Raw genomic sequence first — 20,725 nt, 5'->3', positions numbered from 1 at the left:
GTAAGCCATCATTCCTTGGGTATAGCCCTAAAGACTCTCTCCTGTTTATATAGCAAGTAATTAATCAGTAGCCTTGGTGTTCTGCTTTTTAACCTTCTGTAAAGCCACGAAACAACCACCGTGCACTCACCACCATATCCATTCTGCCAACCCTCTAGTAAAAGTCAGGATGCCTGATGCCCACAGTGAATTTCTGGAAGCAGCCCTTGAGATCCCATGCTAACTGTAGTTCATTATTTTCTAAGTGCTCACAAACTGTTCAATAACCAAATCACAGATTTTGCCTCCCCTTCTCTTATCCTCTCTTCCTATACAAATCAGAATAACATTCGTCTATCAGCCCCTTTCCCAGTTTCCATGATTCCCAGATCCCCCGGGAGGTCTGTGATCGCACCTGGGCCTGGAGTTGGGACACCTTTAAAGGACGAAGGAGTCCTCTCCAGCTGTACCAAGCATCAGTTCCCGCATATGAAGCATCAGCTCTCACATAACAGTGCTTGTTCTACCATGAACAGTTTGAAAATCTTTCTCCTTGGCAAAAAAAGTTGAAGCAGAGTGGGAGTCAAGTAGTTCTATTCATTCTGTCACCTCTTAACACCTGGTCTTCCTTATGTTCCAGACATTACTAAAAAGCCACCCCTCCGCCCCTTTTTTTTATCCTGGGCATTCTCTATTAGCAATTGGCTTATTCTGAATTTTTGCCTTCCTGACAATTTTACAGCTTCCTGGCTCTTGGTTTTTTCCTTTCTCTGGCATCCCCGCTTTCATCTTTTGAACATGTCCTTTGAAAATTCACCTTATCAGGAACCTCCCATGCAGTCATAGTGTTGTCTTCGCTCCATTTTCTTCTTTGTCTCCTTTGAAAATGTGTCCATACTATCCCTTGCTTTGTTGAGTGTGGTGATATACTGCTCAGACCATTGTGTTAATCTGTTCCTTGTTTCCTCTCTGGGATTTCGTTTCTTAGAGAGGAATTCCTAAAACCTGAGGACTAGTTTGATTTTGTGTTGATGCTCATTATTTTCTGCTTTTTTAAAGTTTCTTCTTTTATTTTCCTATGCTGCTTATCAAAATTTGTAGAGTTTGATAGTGTTTTCCACAGTTCTGCTAACTACGGGGTCTTTCCTTATTGCTCTCCTCAGCAACTGACCTCTCCCTCTATAGGTACCGACTACTGGCTCCTTTCACTATCAGGGGACGGAATATACCTTCTTCACTTTCCCCTGACTCCTCAGAGAGATGCCCCCTCTGTCTTATAACATTTTAGCCTTTTTCAGCACCACAGTAATGGCCTCTTGTGTCTGCTACAGGATAGTGGTCCCTGATGGGAAAAAAAACCTTTATGCTGGATAGCTGTTAAATCCACTGTGAAAAGCACACAACCAGTCAAACTTGCCAAATGCCAGTAGCTTCAATAGAATACAACTTCATCAGTTAAAGGTGTGCACCTTTTGTCCAATTCTCTCTGGTAGCACTGTCCAAAGGCAAGTCAGGGTCCAGTGTTCCTCATGCATACTTTTTAAGATAGAAAAATAGTTGTAAAAACAAATGGAGGATATAACATTCCTGTACTTTCAATTTTCTGCTTCCATTTTTCACCCAAGATTTTAATAATTACTTCATAGAGTAGTGTAGACTATGATGTGTGTGTAAGGAATTTGCCCAGACCTATCTTACTGGAACTTTAAGCAACACCTGAACTTTGTTGTTTCTTTTTTTTATTATTATTATTATTTTCAGATGGTGATGTGGCATGGAGCAGGCATAAAGAGCAACCCTTAAAGGATTTACATTCAAAATCAGGGGTCTCACAAATGAAAGGTGTAAGGCTACATTTATGTGTCATCTTTTTTTAAAAAAATGTTTTATTTTGGAATAATTTTAGACTCATATGAAGTTACCAAAATCATAGATAGAGTTCCTTTGTACCCTTCACCCAGGGTCCCACAATGATAACATCGTATATACATAACTGTAAGGTGATATCTTCTTAATGTCTTTGCTTGTCAGAGAAAGAGCTGGCATTCCCTGAACCCTAATCAGAGTGCATTATGATAATAATAGTACACTTATATTATGTACTAAATGCCAACAAGAGCTCTGGATAAGCACTCTTAGATACCACAACAGCCTGATGAAGTGCTATGGTCACTATCCTGGTCCCCTTTTTACATACAAAGGAACTGGGCTTCATGGGGTTGTGTGACTTGCTCAAGATCATGTGGCACTTAAGAGTCAAGATTCAGGCCCAAACTCTTAACCAGTGTGTTATGCTGCTTCCCCTATAGATCTCACTGTGCATTTGGGGCTCAGATCAGTACTGTGGAGCCAATCTATACACAAAAGTAATTTTTAACTTCCTTTGTTATTGTGGGTGAGCGAGGCCCGGCTCCTGGACCATCAAATCTGTGAGGCAGCTGCAAGTGTTATACAGACAGCAATGTTGAAATGCTGATTAGTCCCTTCCAGTCTTATTTCTGGGATGCTTAGTCCCAGGGTCAAGCACTACAGTAATGAGTTTATAGATGAACCTATCTTGTGCCAAGGAGTGTGAGATGGATAACTCTGGCAGATGGCCCATCTAGGCTGCGGCTGAGAAGTAGGTGTTCAGACCAAACCTGACATACCTGAGCACCTTTCAGAGGCATTTTCCTAAATCCTATCCTTTGTTGATAGTCCTGCAGAATCAGTCCTTTATTCAAGAGCTTTAATTCAAAATCAAATCACTGTATATCAAGTATCACCGCCATCTGACAGCTCTTTAAATGTTCATATTGCTTCTGGGAGTGCAGTGGAAAATGAAGGAGGTGTGCAGGGGAAGGTCATGCTAATCTGAGTTGTTATATTTGGTGCCAGGTACAACAGAAACCAAGGGCATTTCAGCCCAAATGACCTTTGTAACTTGATCTCTTGCATTCCATGTATTCCAGCCAAGGAAATAAACACTGGTGTATAATGCCTAAGAAATGCTTAAAACTTTTGATTTACAAAGTGCTTTCATATTATTTGAGTCTCCTCACACTCTGCAGGTGAGGAAACTGAGCTTCAGGGAGGGAAAGCAGTATGCCTAAGGTTCTCCGCTTAGTATTTAGAACAACCAAGGTGGGGGCATGGATCTTGGGGAGGCCCCAGCAAGGACTTTGATGTTCTGTAGACCCAGGTTCCAGCCTCAGTACTGTCACTAATTAGCTTTGTAGTTATCTGCATGCCTCACTTTCCTCCACCTTTAAATGGGCATAATCATAGTATCTGCTCCATAGTACCTGTCGGGTTTTTGTGAGAGTGGAAGGGTGTGATACACAAGAAGAGTTTGGCAGGGTACCTGGCCCAGGGGGATTACAGGAAATGGTAGCTGTTAGTATGAGTTTAATTCTCCATTCAATAGGTGTGAATGTAGCTGCAATTAATAGAATAGTAAGCAGTGCTGATTTAAACAAACGGGGGTTAATTTTCTCATACAAGAATAAGTTTGAAGACAGGGAGGCTTGGGCAGTCAGCAGTGGATGATACCATCAAAAACTGTTTGCCGCCTTTCATTCCTTTCTGGTCTCAATAGCACATTGATTTGCTGCTTCATAGTTGCAAGGTGGCTGCTGCAGCTCCATCCACCATGTTTGCGGGGAAGAGGTGCAGTACCAATCATATTTCCCCCTTTTGTAAAGAAAGATAAAGCTTTCCCAGAACCCCACCCTCAACCACAGCAGACTTCTGCTTTTGTCTCATTGGCCAGGACATGGGTCATGTCTTCTGACTATTCGTAGCTGCAAGGACACTTGGAAAGTGAGCATTTAACTTTTTCAGATTTGATTGTATAAGTGGCAAGGAAGAAGGTAGATGAAAATGGAAGTAGACTGGGCCAATTGTATTCGCCACAGTTCTTCCTGTCTCTCACACTGTTATTTAAAATATATATATATTTCATTGGTCCTCAGGGATAGAGGGCTTAGTTAGGCTCTTCTAGACTGATTCCCTTTTACTCTCACAAAATATATACTGTTTCATGTACATCTATTTTTCTTAACTTTTTATTAAAATATACATACACTGAAGTACTCATTTCTAGATGGTTCAATAGATTTTTACTCTTTATCCTCATGAAAGCACCACTCAGATCGATATATGGAACATTCTCAGCATCCCAGAAACCTTCCTCTGTTTCCCAATCTGTCAATACTCCCTCCCAAAGGTAAACATTCTTCTGATCTCTATCCCCATAGCTCTGTTTTGCCTGTTCTTTGACTCCATCTAAATGGAACTGTACATTTGCATGTACAGTAGTCTCTCCCCACTCCATCCATGGAGGATATGTTCCAAGACCCCCAGTGGATGCCTGAAACCATGGATAGTACCAAACCTATATGTGTAGTATGGTTGTTCCTATATATATATTCTTTTCACTTAAAGGGAGCATTTTATGGCTTCTGTCTGGTATATCCAAATTGTCGGTGTCACTACTCTTGTGCTTTGGGGCCATTATGAAGTAAAATAAGGGTTACTTGAACACAAGCACTGAGATACCATGACAGCCAATCTGATCACTAAGAAGGCTACCAAATGAATAACAGGACAAAAAGCATATAACAGTGTGGATGCACTGGACAAAGGGATGATTCACGTCCCAATGGGACGGAGTGGAAAGGCATGAGATTTCATGGCGGTACTCAGAATGGCATGCAGCTTAAAACATAAATTGTTTGTTCTGGAATTCGCCACTTAATATTTTCAGACCTTGGTCTACACTAGGTAACTGAAACCACGGAAAGCAAAACCATGTGATAAGGGGGGACTGCTGTACTCGTTTGGGGTGCGACTTCTTTACTCACCTGTGAGAGTCGTCTGTTCTTACATATAGTGGGAGTTCGTTTGTTTCCTGCTTTCTCTCTGTGCATTGTCTCTGTACAGACGGGATAAGTGGCATTATGAGAACCGGCGTAGCACAGAAATGGAAGTCAGCCCTTTTTCACTTGTGGAGTGTCTTTTCCTCATAAAACCCACCCCTTTTGATTTCTTGCAAAGCTTGCCTGGGAACTGCTCCCTCCAGCACCACATCTACTTTAAAAGGAATATCTTAGGGACTTGTATGTTTGCCTTCAATGCTGTCAGCATAAAAGAATTTTCCTGAACACTTCTTCATTTGGAGAGGGTGGAAAAAGAATAAAAGAGGGATGTTTTCTGGAAGGACATTTTTAGGCAAAGGAAAAAAGCACCAACTAAAAGCGTCATCGGGAACTTGAGCCTGGAAGCAGGCTTCAGTGCCAAGATTTACATTGGTCTTCTGTGTCCCCCACTCCCCTCCTTCTAGTAGTCTAATTCAGAGCTCAGGGCTTAAGAAACTTACTTACAGCAACTCTGTCTCTCTTGGGGCTGGGAAAACTGGTCTGAAGTTAGGCTGACTTTGAGAAGCCTTCCTCCTTGTGAGGCTGTGTGGGTGGAGGGCTTTCCCTGTCAAAGCCAGTGTGGTTTTCTTTATAAAAGCGCTTAACCCCAGGACAAACTTGAGAACAGGAATAAAGCTGATGCTTTTCAATGGTGTTAAAAGGGACTAGTTATTTCTGCAAGTATGGTCATGTAGGTAAATTGGGGATAAATAGAAAAATTGCAACTATGCAGTTCGCTCTCGCGGCTGGTCGTCGTCTTTCCTTTAGGTATCTATCTGCTGGTTCTGGCCTTGTGTCTAATGGGATGATGTACTGGAATATTCGGCAGAGACTTATTCTTTGCTTGGCAGCTAGAGCACACTGCAAAAGGACTGATTTGGCAGCTGGATCCTCCTCAGTCACTTCCGTTTAGGTCCCACATTCTTACATGTTGTGTCTGTGGACACAGGGGATTAAGTGAAAGAACAGCCTAAATACTCTAACATCAGATGACCATCCTTGAATTTAGCAATATTTATTGCTAACAATTTTAGAATATTTTATTGTTTATTGAATAATTTCTGTATCCTTGGTCCTTGGTAGGGATTTTGCATATGTTATTTCAATTATTTCCCATAGGACCTGAGGAGATAGGATTATTCCCATTTTGCAGTGAATAAATTGAAAATTAGAGAATTTAACTAACCTGCTGATAAGTAAGAGGTCTAAGAAGCAGGGTTGAGATTCAACACTAGGTCTCTTGGATTCCAAAGGCCATGTCCCTTGTATTGCACCAAACAACCTTTTAAATATCACCACCACCATCAGCCTTTCTGACATGCTAGTCCTCTCGTTGGCCCTTGCCTTCCACTCACAACCACATACACTCTTCGGTGTTGGTCTAATAAAGGACTGGTTTTAGAACAGCTGGATACTGCAGATACCTTGTCGCATATTTTGATTTTAGCTAGTTGTTAAAGCTTCACAGTAACACGATTATATTTTATTAAAGGAATTTAAAAAATATTTAAAACCATAGAGCATAATGGAAAACATTGACTATGAGACATTGGTTTCAGAGGCCTCAGATGCAGACTTAATTCCTGTGTGCCTCAGTTTCCCTTGTTTATAAAATACGGAGGTAGAAGTATGTGGTTATTGCCTGTTCAAAAAACTTGGGCTTCTATGACTTTTTGTTTTTGCAATTCTAAAATGGCTTCAGAGTACAAACATTTCTTAAAGGAGCCTTATTTACTAAATGCAAATCAAGAAAAGTGGATTAACATTGGGGCTTTCAAATTTTTTTGAAAAAACTATGTTCTTTACTCTTCCAAGTAGAGCTACATTTTCCATTTCATTTTCCAACCCATCATTCCCACCAAAAGAAAAGCACATAGGTTCTTAAATAATTCATATTGCAGGTTAGATTCCTTGAGGGTCTGGCAAGCTTTAATCTTGGATAAGATGATATAAAATATGCCAATAGTCAACTCCAGGTTGCCAACGCAAATATAAATCCCTCCTTGTTCAGTATATGAATTTATAATGTAAACAGTTTTAAATTATACCTGGTACTATTGAATAGAATAAAGACACTGTTAAGCAACTCTGAAAATAAGAACTAAGACGATATTATGGTCTAATCAGTTAAGAATGTGCTATACTTAAAGAAAGTTTTACTGCGTCATTTTAGACCCAATAAAGAGAAAACTGGCCACGTAAGTGACTCAGGATCATCTCTCATCAAACATGGGCTCAATCCGGAGAAGGTCTTCATGCAAGTTCATTATTTAAAGGTAAGAACATCTAAGTGGCAGAAGCCATTTATTATGGTACAACATTTTTTAGGTTATACATATAAAAATAAATTATCAACATTGTAATGACAGTTGACTGAGCAGATATCTGATTGCCCAATAATTAAAGCACTTCATATCCCCCAAATGGGGCATGAGTGAAAGGAAGCCGAACTATTTCCTGTCCTGTACATTTCTTCTTCCTGCTTCATGTCAGCTTTGAGGAGCAGGATCTTAAATTACTATCAGGGTTCAACTAGAAGATGGGAATAAGAATGAAGTATTTTAAGTTGTTCAGGCCTTTCCTGACAGCTGAAGGAGGGAGAAGCTGGGCCCCTCTTCCCTTTTGGTCCATGATGGACAACCAGGCTTCGTGTAAACGAAGGAAAGACAAGATGGTGATGTTATTAACAGATGAACTGAAAGCAAAGTAGTTGATCCTTAATTCCTAGGTCCAACCTTACTACTGCAAATATAAAGGGCAGCCTGAGACACATCAGATGGAACGTTCTAGATGTGCATAAAGCACTGGCGGATAAGTTAGAATTGACTGTGTAAAATTTTTCTGATGAACTCATGATGGACATCTTTTTCTTCTTTTTCCTTTCTTCTAGGGCTATTTTCTTCTCCGGTTCCTTGCCAGAAAACTTGGAGATGACACCTATTTTTCATTTTTAAGAAAATTTGTGCATACATTTCATGGGCAGTTGATTCTTTCCCAGGTAATTTATGAGTCTGTGATATATAGTTGGAGGGCGTGTGGCATGTGGGGACTAGATAATGTGTGTATTAAAAAAATAGGGAAAAGATTTACAATTTAATGCATTGGGAAAAATGAGAAGTTAATGAAGTGGGTGCAGGGAAGTGTTGATTCATGGAGAGTGATCCCCCTGTAGTTTTGGGACAGTCTGTGACCCAAAGCTGTCGTGTATACAGTGATATGGATAGTTGCGACTAAAGAGACCTTATAAACAAAAACAAAACAATTCTGCCGTTCCTCTACCTGGAATGATCTTTGCAAGGCTGATGCCTTCTTATGCTTTTGTCTCAGCTTGAAAGCCACAATCTCAGAGTCACCCCGCTAAACAGATATGCATGTACCCTGTTATTCTCTACTCTTTGCCATTTTTGTTGCCTTCATTGTTATTGCCTTCATTTATAATTATATTTTCATTTATGGATGCATTCGTTTTTTTCTAACACCTCCATTCTATATATAAGCTCATCAAGGCCAGGCTGTTCTCTTTATTTCACCAGTACTTAATCCATATTTGGCACACAGCATATACACCATACTTATTTGATAAACAGATAGATTAATGACAAGATGCACTGAAACATTCAGACAGCCTGACCACAAAACTATCAGAGAAATACTCTGTCAGCTTATGCAAGCATGGGGCCAAGCTGAGCATAACAAGAAAGTTAACAAAGAAGGAACAGCTCTGAAAACAGTGCTCATAACTGTAGATATTAGAGGATGCAGCCTCAGCGCAGATTGGACTGATGGATATTTTTAATATTTGACTGTTGTGCTCATATATAGTTTCGAGGTCACATTGTTTGGTCTACAATGTTAGATGTAAAGGATGTACATGTATGATTTGAATACATGGAGGCAAAAGCATGAGTATAACAAGACTAGATGGCTATTTCACATCTCTACATTCTTCTCATTCTTTTGGTTGGGGGAGGAGGAGATTTTTCTAAACATGTATTTGGAAAGGCAACTTGAAAACTGGCTCAGAAGTTTTATATGCTTTGTTGACTGATTAGCGGAAATTCCTACTGCTAAACACCATTCTTTCAGTGAAATTATCTTAATTGTTTCTTTAGACACATTTTTTTCTTGAAGGTGACCAGTTAGCCTTATTATACTTTTGTCTTTTTGTTCTTCATGGCATGTGTTTATCTCAAACAACATTATTGTTTTTATTATTATAAATATCATTATAACATTATAATATTGTTATTAATGTTTTTTTCTTTAATATCTATTCTTTTCCTTGCCATTTCTATTTTATTAATGCTCCTATGCTGGTATTATTTTGGTCCTTAATTTATTTCCTTTTCTTTGAAATCTCTTTTTATCTCATTTTGTTTCGTGATCTTATCTTCGAGCTTTCATTTTACTGAATTTATGTTCTTCTTACGATCCTATGCTAATTTATTTTAGAGTGTAATGCATTCACAGAAAATTTTCTTCTGATCCTTGGATTATGTTTTGTTCAAAACCGGATTCTTTGTCTTTTATGTTATGCTTTTTATTTCTGTCTCTCTCTTTTGGTGAGTTTTCCCTGTATTAGTTTGCATACTTTTCTTTTTGCTCATTCTCAGCATGAGTAGCACTGTCCTGACCTTTTATTTATTCTCATACTTGTTGGAATATTATCCTAAATTTCTCTCCCAACTCATCGTAGACATGTTTTTCTTCCCTTCTGAGCTACAGTTTGAAGCTTGGATTTTACGCATGGAGGGGACGGAGAGGAAGAGCTCCATGGAGATGTACACAGTCTTTGTTGCAAGAATTTGGCTCCACTAACTCTTGAGATTTTGTTAATTGTCACCAGCCAAGATTCTTTTTACCTAATTTGGGTGTAACTTTTTCCCACTGCAGCTACTCTCAATATTGTTCCACCAATTCAGCTTGGAGCTGTAGAACTTAACATAGTTCGTCAGTTGTTTATTTCCCAGGTATTGCTCATTTTTTCCAGCAAACATTTCCAGTCTCTCCCAGTCAAAGGAAAAAAAAAAAGGAAAGATAAAGATATTCCTTTTTCTTTCCAAATGTGTAGGTATTTGTGGGAATTTGCAGGGTTTGGGCAATTCACCAGTCCCACTACTGCTAAGCATAAGAGAAAGGGTTGGAAACTGTATTGAAATCTTACATTTCTTTCCTTAGTTGTCTCTGAAGTTTATACCACAAGGTTGTACTTCTTCCCTTGTTTGGTTACTGCTGGTGAAGTTTTTGCTGATTTTTTTAAAATAGATTGTGCTATTGCTAGATAGTTATTGATAAGGAAGGCTATAATCCAATTTCTTTCAGAAGTCCTTCAATTTCTTCTTTTTCCAATTTAATTCTTAATCCTTTTCCTTCTTAACACCTAACCTGCCCAGCATTTTAGTATTATCATCTTTCTGGCCCCAACTAAACTGCCCTCTTGAGCTAGGCAATGACTTCTTCTGGCCATTTAGTTTCTTCTCCGTTCTTATCCTGCCAACACTGTCCTTGCTTCAACATTTTGATTGTTTTGCCTCTCCTACCTCCCCCTCCCCATGACCATGGTAATCATTTATAAAATATCTGACAGAAACTGCTAATCCTATGTAACTATCAAGCCAATGACAGTTTGTCCAGTAGTATTTACATGCACCTGCTTTTCATTGAATACTTTCACTAAGAAATAATCACCAAATTAGCCATGTACCAAATCAATGTATTTTTTTTTTATCATAATGCTTAATTTAGTCTTGTTAGGTATGAATCAAAATAAGCTCTCTGGGACTGATCTAATTAGCATACAGATTATTAGGAGAGTAGAAAATGAAAAAAAGAATCCTGAAGAATGTATTTTTGACTGGGGTGTGGGCTTGAAACAATTACCAGGAATCTAGATAAAATTTCATCCCGGCCCACTGTCAGAACAGCAGGGTTTTTGTTGTCGTTATTTTGCCTTTGGTTTTAATTTTTTTTTTTTCAGGCATACTATAGAGGTAGCATTTGTTGCTAGCTGACTTTGTCAGTGATTCTAGATCAATTTCAGTGCCCTAGATCCTATCAATGATCCTAGAATCAGCCTTGAAGGAAAGTCTCCTTGTCCAATTAAGATTTGTAAGTTACTTTTATAAAAGTGCCAACACACTGAAGGAAAGAGTGAAGCCAGAGGAGAGAATTGAAGAGAGGCGGTGAGGGAAAGAATAACCATGAGAGATATCTTTCTTTTTATGCCATTCTGTTGTGGAGAGTGGGGAAAAGTCCCTATGATGAATCTATTCTAGGGGTATGTGCCAATTTACAGAAACAAACAAGTAAAACAAACAACAAATAAACAAAAACAGGACAACTAGCATTTCATGGTTAAAAACTAGGTCTATGAAAGAAGTAAGAAAGGCCAGTTGGGCTGATAACATTGCTAGACAGTGCAGTGACTGCCTAGACGAGACCAAGTGACTTTTTGGATCGGATGGGTCCGAGAACAGAAGAACATCTACCAGTGCAGATGGACATTCATGTAGCATGTCTTAGAGATGCTCGAGTTGTTGGGTTTTTGTGACACAATGTGATCCCTAAACCTGTTATCCTCAGCACTGGTTGGCAGCTTCCAACTAGCTGCTGTGTGACCTGCTGGTCTCAGCTCTGAGGCAGGAAGAGGCCAATGGCCACTTGCTAGGAGGTGGGATAAGTAGGTGTCTTTCTTTAAAAATTAAGCAGGTTCCTTGGGGACCTCCTGGACTTTTCTGATATTTATACAGAATTCTGAAACATTGTGCTCTGCAGTCCTGTAAAGAAAGATTCAATTGTAATTGGAAAATGCAAAGGGGCAGAATTAGGATTAGCTCTGCCCTTCCTGCTTCTTATGCAATTAAATTCTCTCCTTTGCCACTGAGTTAATATAATCTCCCTTCACATAACTAAGCATAAATTATGGATAAATATGAGATGAGTTGATACGGTCTCAAAAGAGATAATGAAGTGAAATTAGTAAGAAATTATATTTACAGTATTTGGATTTTTAAGAACCAAGAATACTGCCATTTAGCCAATGAAAAATCTGCAAAGTAATCTATTAATAGATCAAGTTGTGATAAATTAAGAACTAAAAAATAATAAAAATAATAACTTTAAGAATCTCAGGCAAAAATATTTCTTCACATTCTAAATATTGCTCTTATTTCCTTTGGTATTTTTCTCCATATACTATATCACTGCAGGTACAAGAAGGAACTTCAGATGTGAGGCATTATTCTGTCTGGGGTTGTCGCCTTCCATCTCGACTTCATGATCCATGCTTTACATATTAGTTTTGGTATTCTTTGTATCATTTATTTTGGGTGAAGCAGCAATAGACTCATAAAGCCTCAGAAGTAGAACTGAGGCTGCAAGAAATAAATTTTTCATTAGTACTCTTAATATGGAGACTTTGCCTCTGGAAGAACTGGACTTAACCACTCTTAAACTCATAGAAAAGGGACTGCTGGCTTCGCCAGTGTAGTAATGGCTATGCTTAGTGCGATGGTAGAAAAAGAACACCTTGTCATACAAATTGTTTGCAGATTTCCATTCCTCTGTAATTCCATCTGTTTGTGATCTGAAGTTCTGCACTGCTGCGTCCATCACACACTCTGAGTTAATGGACCTCACCAGAGCCCTGTGCTGACCTTGGATCTGCAGGCTTGGTTGGTCATCTGACCTTATACGCATGCGCCCTCTTGAAAGGATCCATTTTAAAAGATTTTCAAAAAAAAAAAAAAAAAAGATTTTCAGTTTATTAAAAGAAAAACTTCAAATAGATCCCGAGAAAATTAAATATTGTTCTTGTTTGTTTCATGTTCTGTATTTTTCCAAAATATATTTTATCAAACTTTCATATGTTAGAGGGTTAGCACTAATTTAGCAAATAAAAATGTACAACTTCCAGTTAAATTTGAATTTCAGATAAACAACAAATAATTTTTTAGTGTAAGTAAGCCCCCAATTTAACTGGACGTCCTTTATTTTATCTGACAAACTAGTTGAGACCAAATCAGGATTCCAGAATTAGATGGACTGGAAAGATTGGTCACAATATTCAAAGTGCAAATTAAATATAAAAGTGATTTTGAACATTTATATGTGAAGTTTTTTTACGCCTATGGTATTGTGGTTACGTTTTAAGAGTCTTTATGTTTTAGAGATTTTCTGAAACATTGATTGATGGAATTATGTAGTTTCGGATTCATTCTAAATAACACAGGAGGCAGATAGATGGGGCAGATTGGCTGTGGGTTGGTGGGTACATGAAGGATAATTATACTCTTTTGTCTACTTTTGAATGTATTTGAAATTTTTCAAAGTAAAGGAAACAATAGATGTGTGTGTTAAATCATTCCTTCAGGTTTAGAAAATCTATTATTGAAACATTCTAAAAGTCAAACAATTGAAGAGTTGCTCAGTGGCACTAGAAGAGGCTGCAGATGGAGACAGGGACTGCGAACCATTTCTGGAATTGTGACATCTTTGTTCCTCCACTGGGATATTAACTGTCTGGTTAGTCATTAGCCTTTTAGAGCTGAAATTGTTCAGTTTGTAACAAGATCTCTAGGGAAAGTTCATGAACATGAGAACGTAGTTAAGTAGAGAGAGACAGCCTTTTGAAAATAGTTAAATGCAAAATGAAATAAACTATTGGGTTAGGTCAAAATAACAAACATTACATTTTTCAATTTGTTTGTGGTTTTTACAAAACAAATCTCTTTAACTGGTTGGCTCGAAGCCCTGATAAATTAATAAATTGACTGTATAGTCTAATGATTCAGCATCGGCCTAGCTTCTCTAGCAGGTGAGCTGTCAGCAGCTGGGAACTCTCGGTCTCTGGCACGACTCCTGGAAGTTATTCACTGATAGACATCTTTAATGGTTTGCTTTTTTCTTATGCCAGGATTTCCTTCAAATGCTGTTGGAGAACATCCCAGAAGAAAAAAGGTAAGGATCAATTTAGGAATTAAGAGCCCAGTTTTACTTTTAATGTTAAAAATGACCCCACCATTGTTTGGCTCGTTATAACTGAGAAAGTTCAATCTTCCTCTCAATAGCGGTGGGGACCTAGACCAGTCAGCAGGAGTCCTAGTGCCATCAACCAAACTTAGAAATGGGCCCACATGTATATTGGAAGCCAGCAGGCACAGTGGGGAGCCCCAGAATCAGGAGCCCCCAAAGTGGTATATGAGGCGAGCCAAGGACAGACACTCTGCGACCTTGGCTGCTGTGGAAAAGAATGGAGAAGAAAGTTCTAAAAGTTAGGGTGGCTCTGGTTAACATGCCTTAACATAAGGAAACTATTTAATTGAAGGTAAAAATGTGGTGTAGTAATAAGAGCCTGGGATTTGAAGTCAGGTTCTTCGAGGTTCTATCCCCAGTTCTGCCCCTTCCCAACTGTAACATTTGGAGCAGGTCACTTCATCCCTCAAAATTTCAGTTGTCCACACACTCTGGCATGGTTTCACAGAGGATTGGAGGAGCTAATGTATATGAAAAGTCGGTGCTCATTTAATGATTGACACAGTTATAATAATAATCATCTTCTGTGTATCAGGCGCATTTACAGGATCTGTGTACAGTAGATCATTGGATCTTCTACAGCACTTTTCCCCCTCCCCCTCTTCCTTCATGATTATTACAAGCCAACATTCTGGAGAGGTTACTATATACAGGTACTCAGTAAATCCTCCAGATGACACTAGTGCATTGTGCTTCCATCCCTGTTTTACCAGTAGGAGGACTGAGGTACCGAGGTGCTAAGTGAGCAGCTGGGGCTCTTACAGCTATCTGTGGCAGGGCTGGGATTTGCTCCCAGGCAGCCTGTCTCTGCAACCTCTCCTCTTATCCACAGTGTTCCAGATGAGGAAACTGAGGCTCCCAGAGGTTAAGTAACTTTCCAAGATCCCTTAGTTAGCAAGGGAGTTAGCGCAGATTGTAACACAGTCTGCCAGGCCCTCATTCATGCTCTTCGCAACGTGAGCTCGCTGCCCTGGAAAGAAGGAGAGCCTCTTCCTTGAAGGTGCCCATTTTTATTCTGGCTGACCACCTAAAGGGATTCATGGAGAAGGTTTAAGACCGACATCAAAGTTTAGATTAGATTCATTCTAACCCTTCCCTTCTCATTTTCTATCTTAATTTAGGTGCTAAAAGTGAACACTCTGAAACATAATTTCTAATAGCAGAGTTGGTATTCAAACATTAAAGGGGGCATCTTGAGAAATTAAACATTTCTTTGAAGAAGAGCCGATACTACTCTCCTTTCTAGCCCACAGTTTTAGCCATGTTTTTATGCTCGGAACAGATTTTCAAATGTGGAAATGAATTATTTCACACAATCAACTTAGAGCCATACAAGGCCGGACATGCCCATGTCGATGAGCCTGTCTTATAGGCAGCCAAATTTGGGGTTTTTAAGGGTAAGATGTCAGGGCTTATGCTACCAGGAGGTGACATGATATTCAGGGGAGAATCCAGGGGCCATGAGGATGTGGAGATTTTTTTCTAAGCATTAGATTTTTGCTTGGCCTTTTTTGTTTAAACTTCCCATCTTCCACCTTCCACCTTCTACCTCTAATTCTTGCTTCAGTTGTTGGGAGTGTTATGGTTAAGCTGCTGCTTCTTCTTCTTTTTTTTTTTTTTTTAATCAGATGGAAACACACACAGAGAGAGAGAGGGAGAGGGAGCAAACCAGTGCATTATACAGAATTAACATAGCCATATTATTTGAGAATTTCCTTGATTTCTACCTTGTTCATGCCTTTGGATGCTGAAGGAAGCCCTATCCAAGGAGATTGCATGGGGCTGTAGTCATTGGCCAAGATAATTAGCTTTTTCAGGAGGCTGCTTGAAGGAAGTGTGGCTTGTTTTAAAAGGTCTGAAATTTTTCTTTTTAGCAGAAATACAGGTTTTTCTTTTTAGCAGAAATACAGGTTTTCTTTATGAAAAAATCACATCTGATGTGGTCATTATTCCTAAAGTTAAGAACAATCGTTTACTAGCAGTATTTTTTAAATCTCTTTTCTTTTGTACCTGCCCTGGCATAACTTTTCAGGTCCTCTGATAGAATGAAGGCATTTCCTTAGGAACTAGTGCAGGGGGGAAAAAAAGAAGAAAAGAAAATTAGTAGAAATGGTATATTACCTCCTGATACCAAGGGCTGTTTCTGAGTAATGACTATGCGTTCTTTCAGAATAACTTCTTAGGGCAGAGATACAGTAATTTTCATGGAAGGAACTAATTGAGTTTGTAGTTTGGGAAGTCTTCTTTCTTTTTATCTTCTTCCTAATAAGGCTATGGAGTTCATTTGATGGCCCCAAGCCCTCCGGCTCTGGGGGACCTGGATTTTATCATTGTGAATATTTATTGAGGTGACACACTGTGGGCCACAAAGAGACTTTTATTGTGATTGTGGAAGTTAAGAGCAGCATTTCTGTTTAATGGTGGCCAACGACCACCAACCTTCTCCCTTTGAGAGGTTCCCTCTCTCGGGATCATGTTTTGGCTAACAGGTTTGAGTTTCTTTTAAAATTTCTACTTAAAAGTTAAGGCAGTTTCATTCCCACAGTAAACTCTTTCAGCAAGTATACTGGAATATTTTTTGAAACTCAAACATCTTCTTTCCTGCTAACTAAACTCAGAATCTAATTCAGCTATTGAAACAGACTGTTTATCCGTTTACCTATGCAGCATATTGTACCAATTTTATCTAGATCTCCAAAGGCCCCACACCTATCCCCGGAGCCTCTAATCTTTGGCCCTATTGCAAAATGATCCTCAGGCACATCTGTTAGGCACGTGAGCTGTTCTGAATAGGGCAAGGTTTTTCAGATTAGACCATCCAGTCAGTATTCAGAGGCCTGTACTCTCTGTGTCATACTGCCTTTGCCTGTTCTCTTGCTTCGATTAATTTAACATTCTCTGTTGAGCACCTCCCATACCAGGCTCTAGGCTAGACACTAGAGCAGCAGTCCCCAACCTTTTTGGCACCAGAGACCAGTGCTCCTAGGAGAATCTAATGCCTGATGATCTGAGGTGGAGCTGAGATGGTGATGCTAGCACTGGGGAGCAGCTGCAAATACAGATGAAGCTTTGCTTGCTTGCCTCTTGCTATGTGGCCCGGTAACCTGCACTAGGGAACAGAAAGGAATAAATTTCATGCCTAGCTCTCGGGGAGCTCCGAGTCTACTGCTGAAAATGTACATGAAATAGATCATTATGACCCAGTGCAGGAAGTGTTCTGGGTAGCTTCGCAGTCCTGGGTACACAGCGGAAGGTGTACCTCCAGCCTTCAGGCAAAGAGGTACCACTGAAGGTTTTAAGTAGGGAGTGCCATCGGCAGACTGGAAAGATAAATGGTAATGTGGAAGGTAGATGGGGGCAGGGAGAACTAGAAGTCAGGAGACCAATTAGAAATCAATACAGCAGTTCACTCAAGAGATGAAGAGCTGGAACCGTGGCGGGGATGGTGGTGGTGGCCGTAGGATTTGAGAGTAATGAGCGGATCTGAGAGATATTGCAGAGAGGTGCCACAGATAAGACTTGGTTGATGGGTTGTGGAAGTCAAATGGAGGAATCCAGCAAGAGCCCGACCTTCCCGTCTTGGCCACTCAGTCATACTCTGAAGATGAGCTATAAGTACAAGGGCAGCTGTTTTGTCTTGGGAATCAGTGTGGCACAGAGGAAGTGAGTGGGAGGGGAGGTATTTGAAAATGGAAGTGTGAAGATGAGGAATTGTGTTTTAGACATCTTCAGAGAGAAGTTCCGTTTAAAAGCTGATGTTTTATGAGACCAAAGGAAGGAAAAGCTAGAAGTGCTTAGAAAGAAATCCAGACAAATCCCGGATGCTGGCCTGCCCTGGCAAAAGAGTGCTTTAGGGAGTACCTTAACCAATGTACCTGCCACCTGATATTCCAACAGTATCAACAGCTACCAGTTCTTTCTTTGCTCACCACTTCTTGTGTTTGTATGTATGTGTTCCTATGCTGGTTTTAATTCCATACTTTTCCACCCCTGCGGAGCTAGGGAGTACTCGTTTATAAATGTTACATTGGCAACCTTCATTATTTACCCAAGCACAAATAACTTTTTTTGATTAGTAAAATAAATAACCACGTGCAAAGCGTTGAGATATACACTATTTGTATCCACGTGTAGAGAGGACACTTAAAAACATAAATTACTAACATTTAAAACCCACACAGAAGGTGAGTTGCACTCCAGGACAAGAGCATTTTCCATTTCAGACCTGAGCACTGAAGTTCCCAGAGCTTGCCTCCATTCAGTACCCGCGCTCCCATCTATCCTTTAGCTCCTGTGGGAGTTGCTAGGCCATGTGCTCGCCTCTAGAGGCGTGGATAGAATGTGATCTTTAGAATCTCAAGGGGCCGAAGATGGAACTCAGGAAAAGATAAAGACATTTCTCCTGATTAGCGACCAGGTGATAGACGCGAGTAGCAGACATGGCCGATACTCAGCTCCCCATCCTCGTCACTCCACCCTCAAGGATCAACCGAATGAGCGGCACGGCATGTGCAACGCCATTTTCACACAAGCCTGGGTCTATTTCTGTGCACTTTAACATCACGAAGAGAGGAGGAGCAATTGATCACTTTCTTGGCTTCTAACCAGCATCTTGCCAGGGCATCCAGCATATTCTCTCTCCTGCTGCATTAACTATGTGTGGCCACGTTTGTAGCCCACAGGGACTAGAGAGGGACCTCTAAAACACAGAGTTATTGTCTTACAGGATGTAGGAGTCCAGCAAGGGAACTCTCTAGCCAAAAGTTTGACTAGAGACCCCAGGGCTTCAGGCAAGAGGCAGAAGTGCCACTCACGGGCACCAGTCTTTGGAGGGTATGCATCCGCAGTCTGTGCACTTTTAACCGGCTGTAGAAAATCAATTTTCATAGTGATCAGATATGCAGAAGAGTAATTTCCTATAAGTCCTGGGTCCCAGGGAGGTGGAAGTGTGTCTGCTTGTCTGTCATGATGATTTAAGCCACATGATCTCAAGGGGAAATGGTCCCCATTGGCTTGGACCCTGAGTGTTTTGATTTGAAAAAAAGTCAACTTTCGCTTTTACCACTGCTGTATAGCCACGTTCAGACCTAAAAATTTACTCATACTGTCATCTCAATAGTTACGACCAAAAAGCAAAAACTACATACGCGTTATCTTTTTTCCCTAAAACATACAGTTTTCTTCCTTGAAAATTAAGCATTTTCGCACAGTCTCTCTCATAATTTCCTTGGAAGTAAGGCCACTTATAGTATCCTAAAGCAATTTTTTAGCAGCTGGAGTTAATGCTTTCATCTTCTTCTCAGAGTTTAACACCTTGTGCCACGTGAGCAATCCGCAGACAGGCGTAGGTGCAGTGCGATGTCTGCACCGATACCAGGAGTCCAGAAACTCCGTCTTGTCTTCAGCCCTTTGTCTTGGTTGACGTTGGCCAGTCTTCTTATGCTGCAAGTTTTTCCATCTGCTAAGAAGCCCGATAACAATTGACACCCACTTCACAAGGATATTAGGAGAAACGAAGTGATAATGGTTATAAGATGCTTTGAACCTTTCCAAAGGAAAGTGATCTGAAAACACATGTTCTCTTCCCTCAAGGGGGAGTGTCTTTTGCTTCTGGATGCAGCTGAATGATGAACTGTCCTGCCCTCACACTTTCGCCCCTCCCAAGGGTCTCCCCATCTCTTCAGAACTCCAATCCAAGGGTAGAGGAACAGGGCAACCACAGCAGGGACCAGGCCATATTTCGCAGGAGAAGATGTTAGCAAGAAGGAGGAGTCAGCGTTGCTTGGAGCAGGCTTGTCTGCACCATGAATCACAAAGCTATGTATCGTGACCCTTGAATTTGGCACAGAAAGAAAAGAGGGAGCTTTGCAGCCAGACAACATAGTTTAGTTTTGAATACCAATTGTGTAGCCTTGGATAAGTCCCCTAACCTCTCGGAACCTTTATTTGTGCATCACTCAGTTGGGGATAATAACATTGGTCTTGCATAGATATTGTAACATTTAAATGAGATTTTGTTTGTAGTGTGTGGTACGTAGTAGGTGTTCAGTAAGCAACAGGTACTTTTAAACCTTTACTTGGTGGTGTATAGAGGAGTTTTGTTTGTTCTGTTTTTAGTGCCACTATATAGTAGTAATTATGTGTGCAAATATGAAATGTGGCAAAGCAAAATTTGTCTTAATACTTTCTAATGAAATAATCCTCACAGTTGGCCTGGCCGGTTGTCTAGGTTGTAGACGGTACATGAGCATATATACGTTCTATGGAAGGTTGTCCTGCAGAGAGCAATGGGCTCGTTATCCACACACCATCTCTCACCCCTCCAACAGGACTCACCCAGGATTGCCCTCCACTTTCAAACCCTGCATCCCACCTCCATTTAGGCCTCCTCTCATCACCTATTACTTGAACACATTCATAGCCCCTCGCTTGGTCTCCCTGCCTCCTGCTTCTTTTCTCTTAGTTATTCTTCCTTGGCTCCATTCTGTTCATGCCATTCTGTAGCTTTGCTTCGGAGTTTCCTTGATGTAGCCAAGGCTTCTTGGCAGGACCTTGGGGTCCTCACAGGACACCCCATTTCCTTTCTTATCTCATTCTGTGTGCCAGCCTAGCTGACCATGGCTCTGAGCTCCTGCCTCTGCTCTCCTTACCCTGCCTATGCTTGCATTCCATTTCTACTGGTCTTGCCCCATCGTTTGGGACAACACAGCCTTCCTCCATGACAGTTCAAGCCTGCCTCCTTTACGAAGACTCCCCTAATGCCCCTCCTGTTGTCCTCCTTCCTGGCGTCCCACCTGAAGCAGTGAGAGCCCCTT

At 40.4% G+C, this 20,725-nt stretch overlaps 1 protein-coding gene across 23 annotated transcripts in view; it reads left to right on the top strand.

Moving 5' to 3' along the window:
- CUNH9orf3 (chromosome unknown C9orf3 homolog) overlaps window positions 1-20,725 on the top strand; it is a 339,317-nt gene that overhangs the window by 213,110 nt on the left and 105,482 nt on the right. For all 23 annotated transcript variants that reach the window (XR_002777583.1, XR_002777584.1, XR_002777587.1 and 20 more), the window contains 3 exons: window positions 7,051-7,153; window positions 7,768-7,875; window positions 13,792-13,835. Coding sequence is in view for 10 of the 23 variants with exons in the window: in XM_011382213.2 (XP_011380515.1) it covers window positions 7,051-7,153; window positions 7,768-7,875; window positions 13,792-13,835 (255 nt within the window). In the remaining 13 variants the exon portion in view is untranslated. The remainder of the gene's footprint in view (window positions 1-7,050; window positions 7,154-7,767; window positions 7,876-13,791; window positions 13,836-20,725) is intronic.

This window comes from Pteropus vampyrus, unplaced genomic scaffold (assembly GCF_000151845.1).
Source record: "Pteropus vampyrus isolate Shadow unplaced genomic scaffold, Pvam_2.0 Scaffold465, whole genome shotgun sequence".
Lineage (NCBI taxonomy): Eukaryota > Metazoa > Chordata > Mammalia > Chiroptera > Pteropodidae > Pteropus > Pteropus vampyrus.
This window is presented reverse-complemented; position numbering and strand designations above follow the sequence as displayed.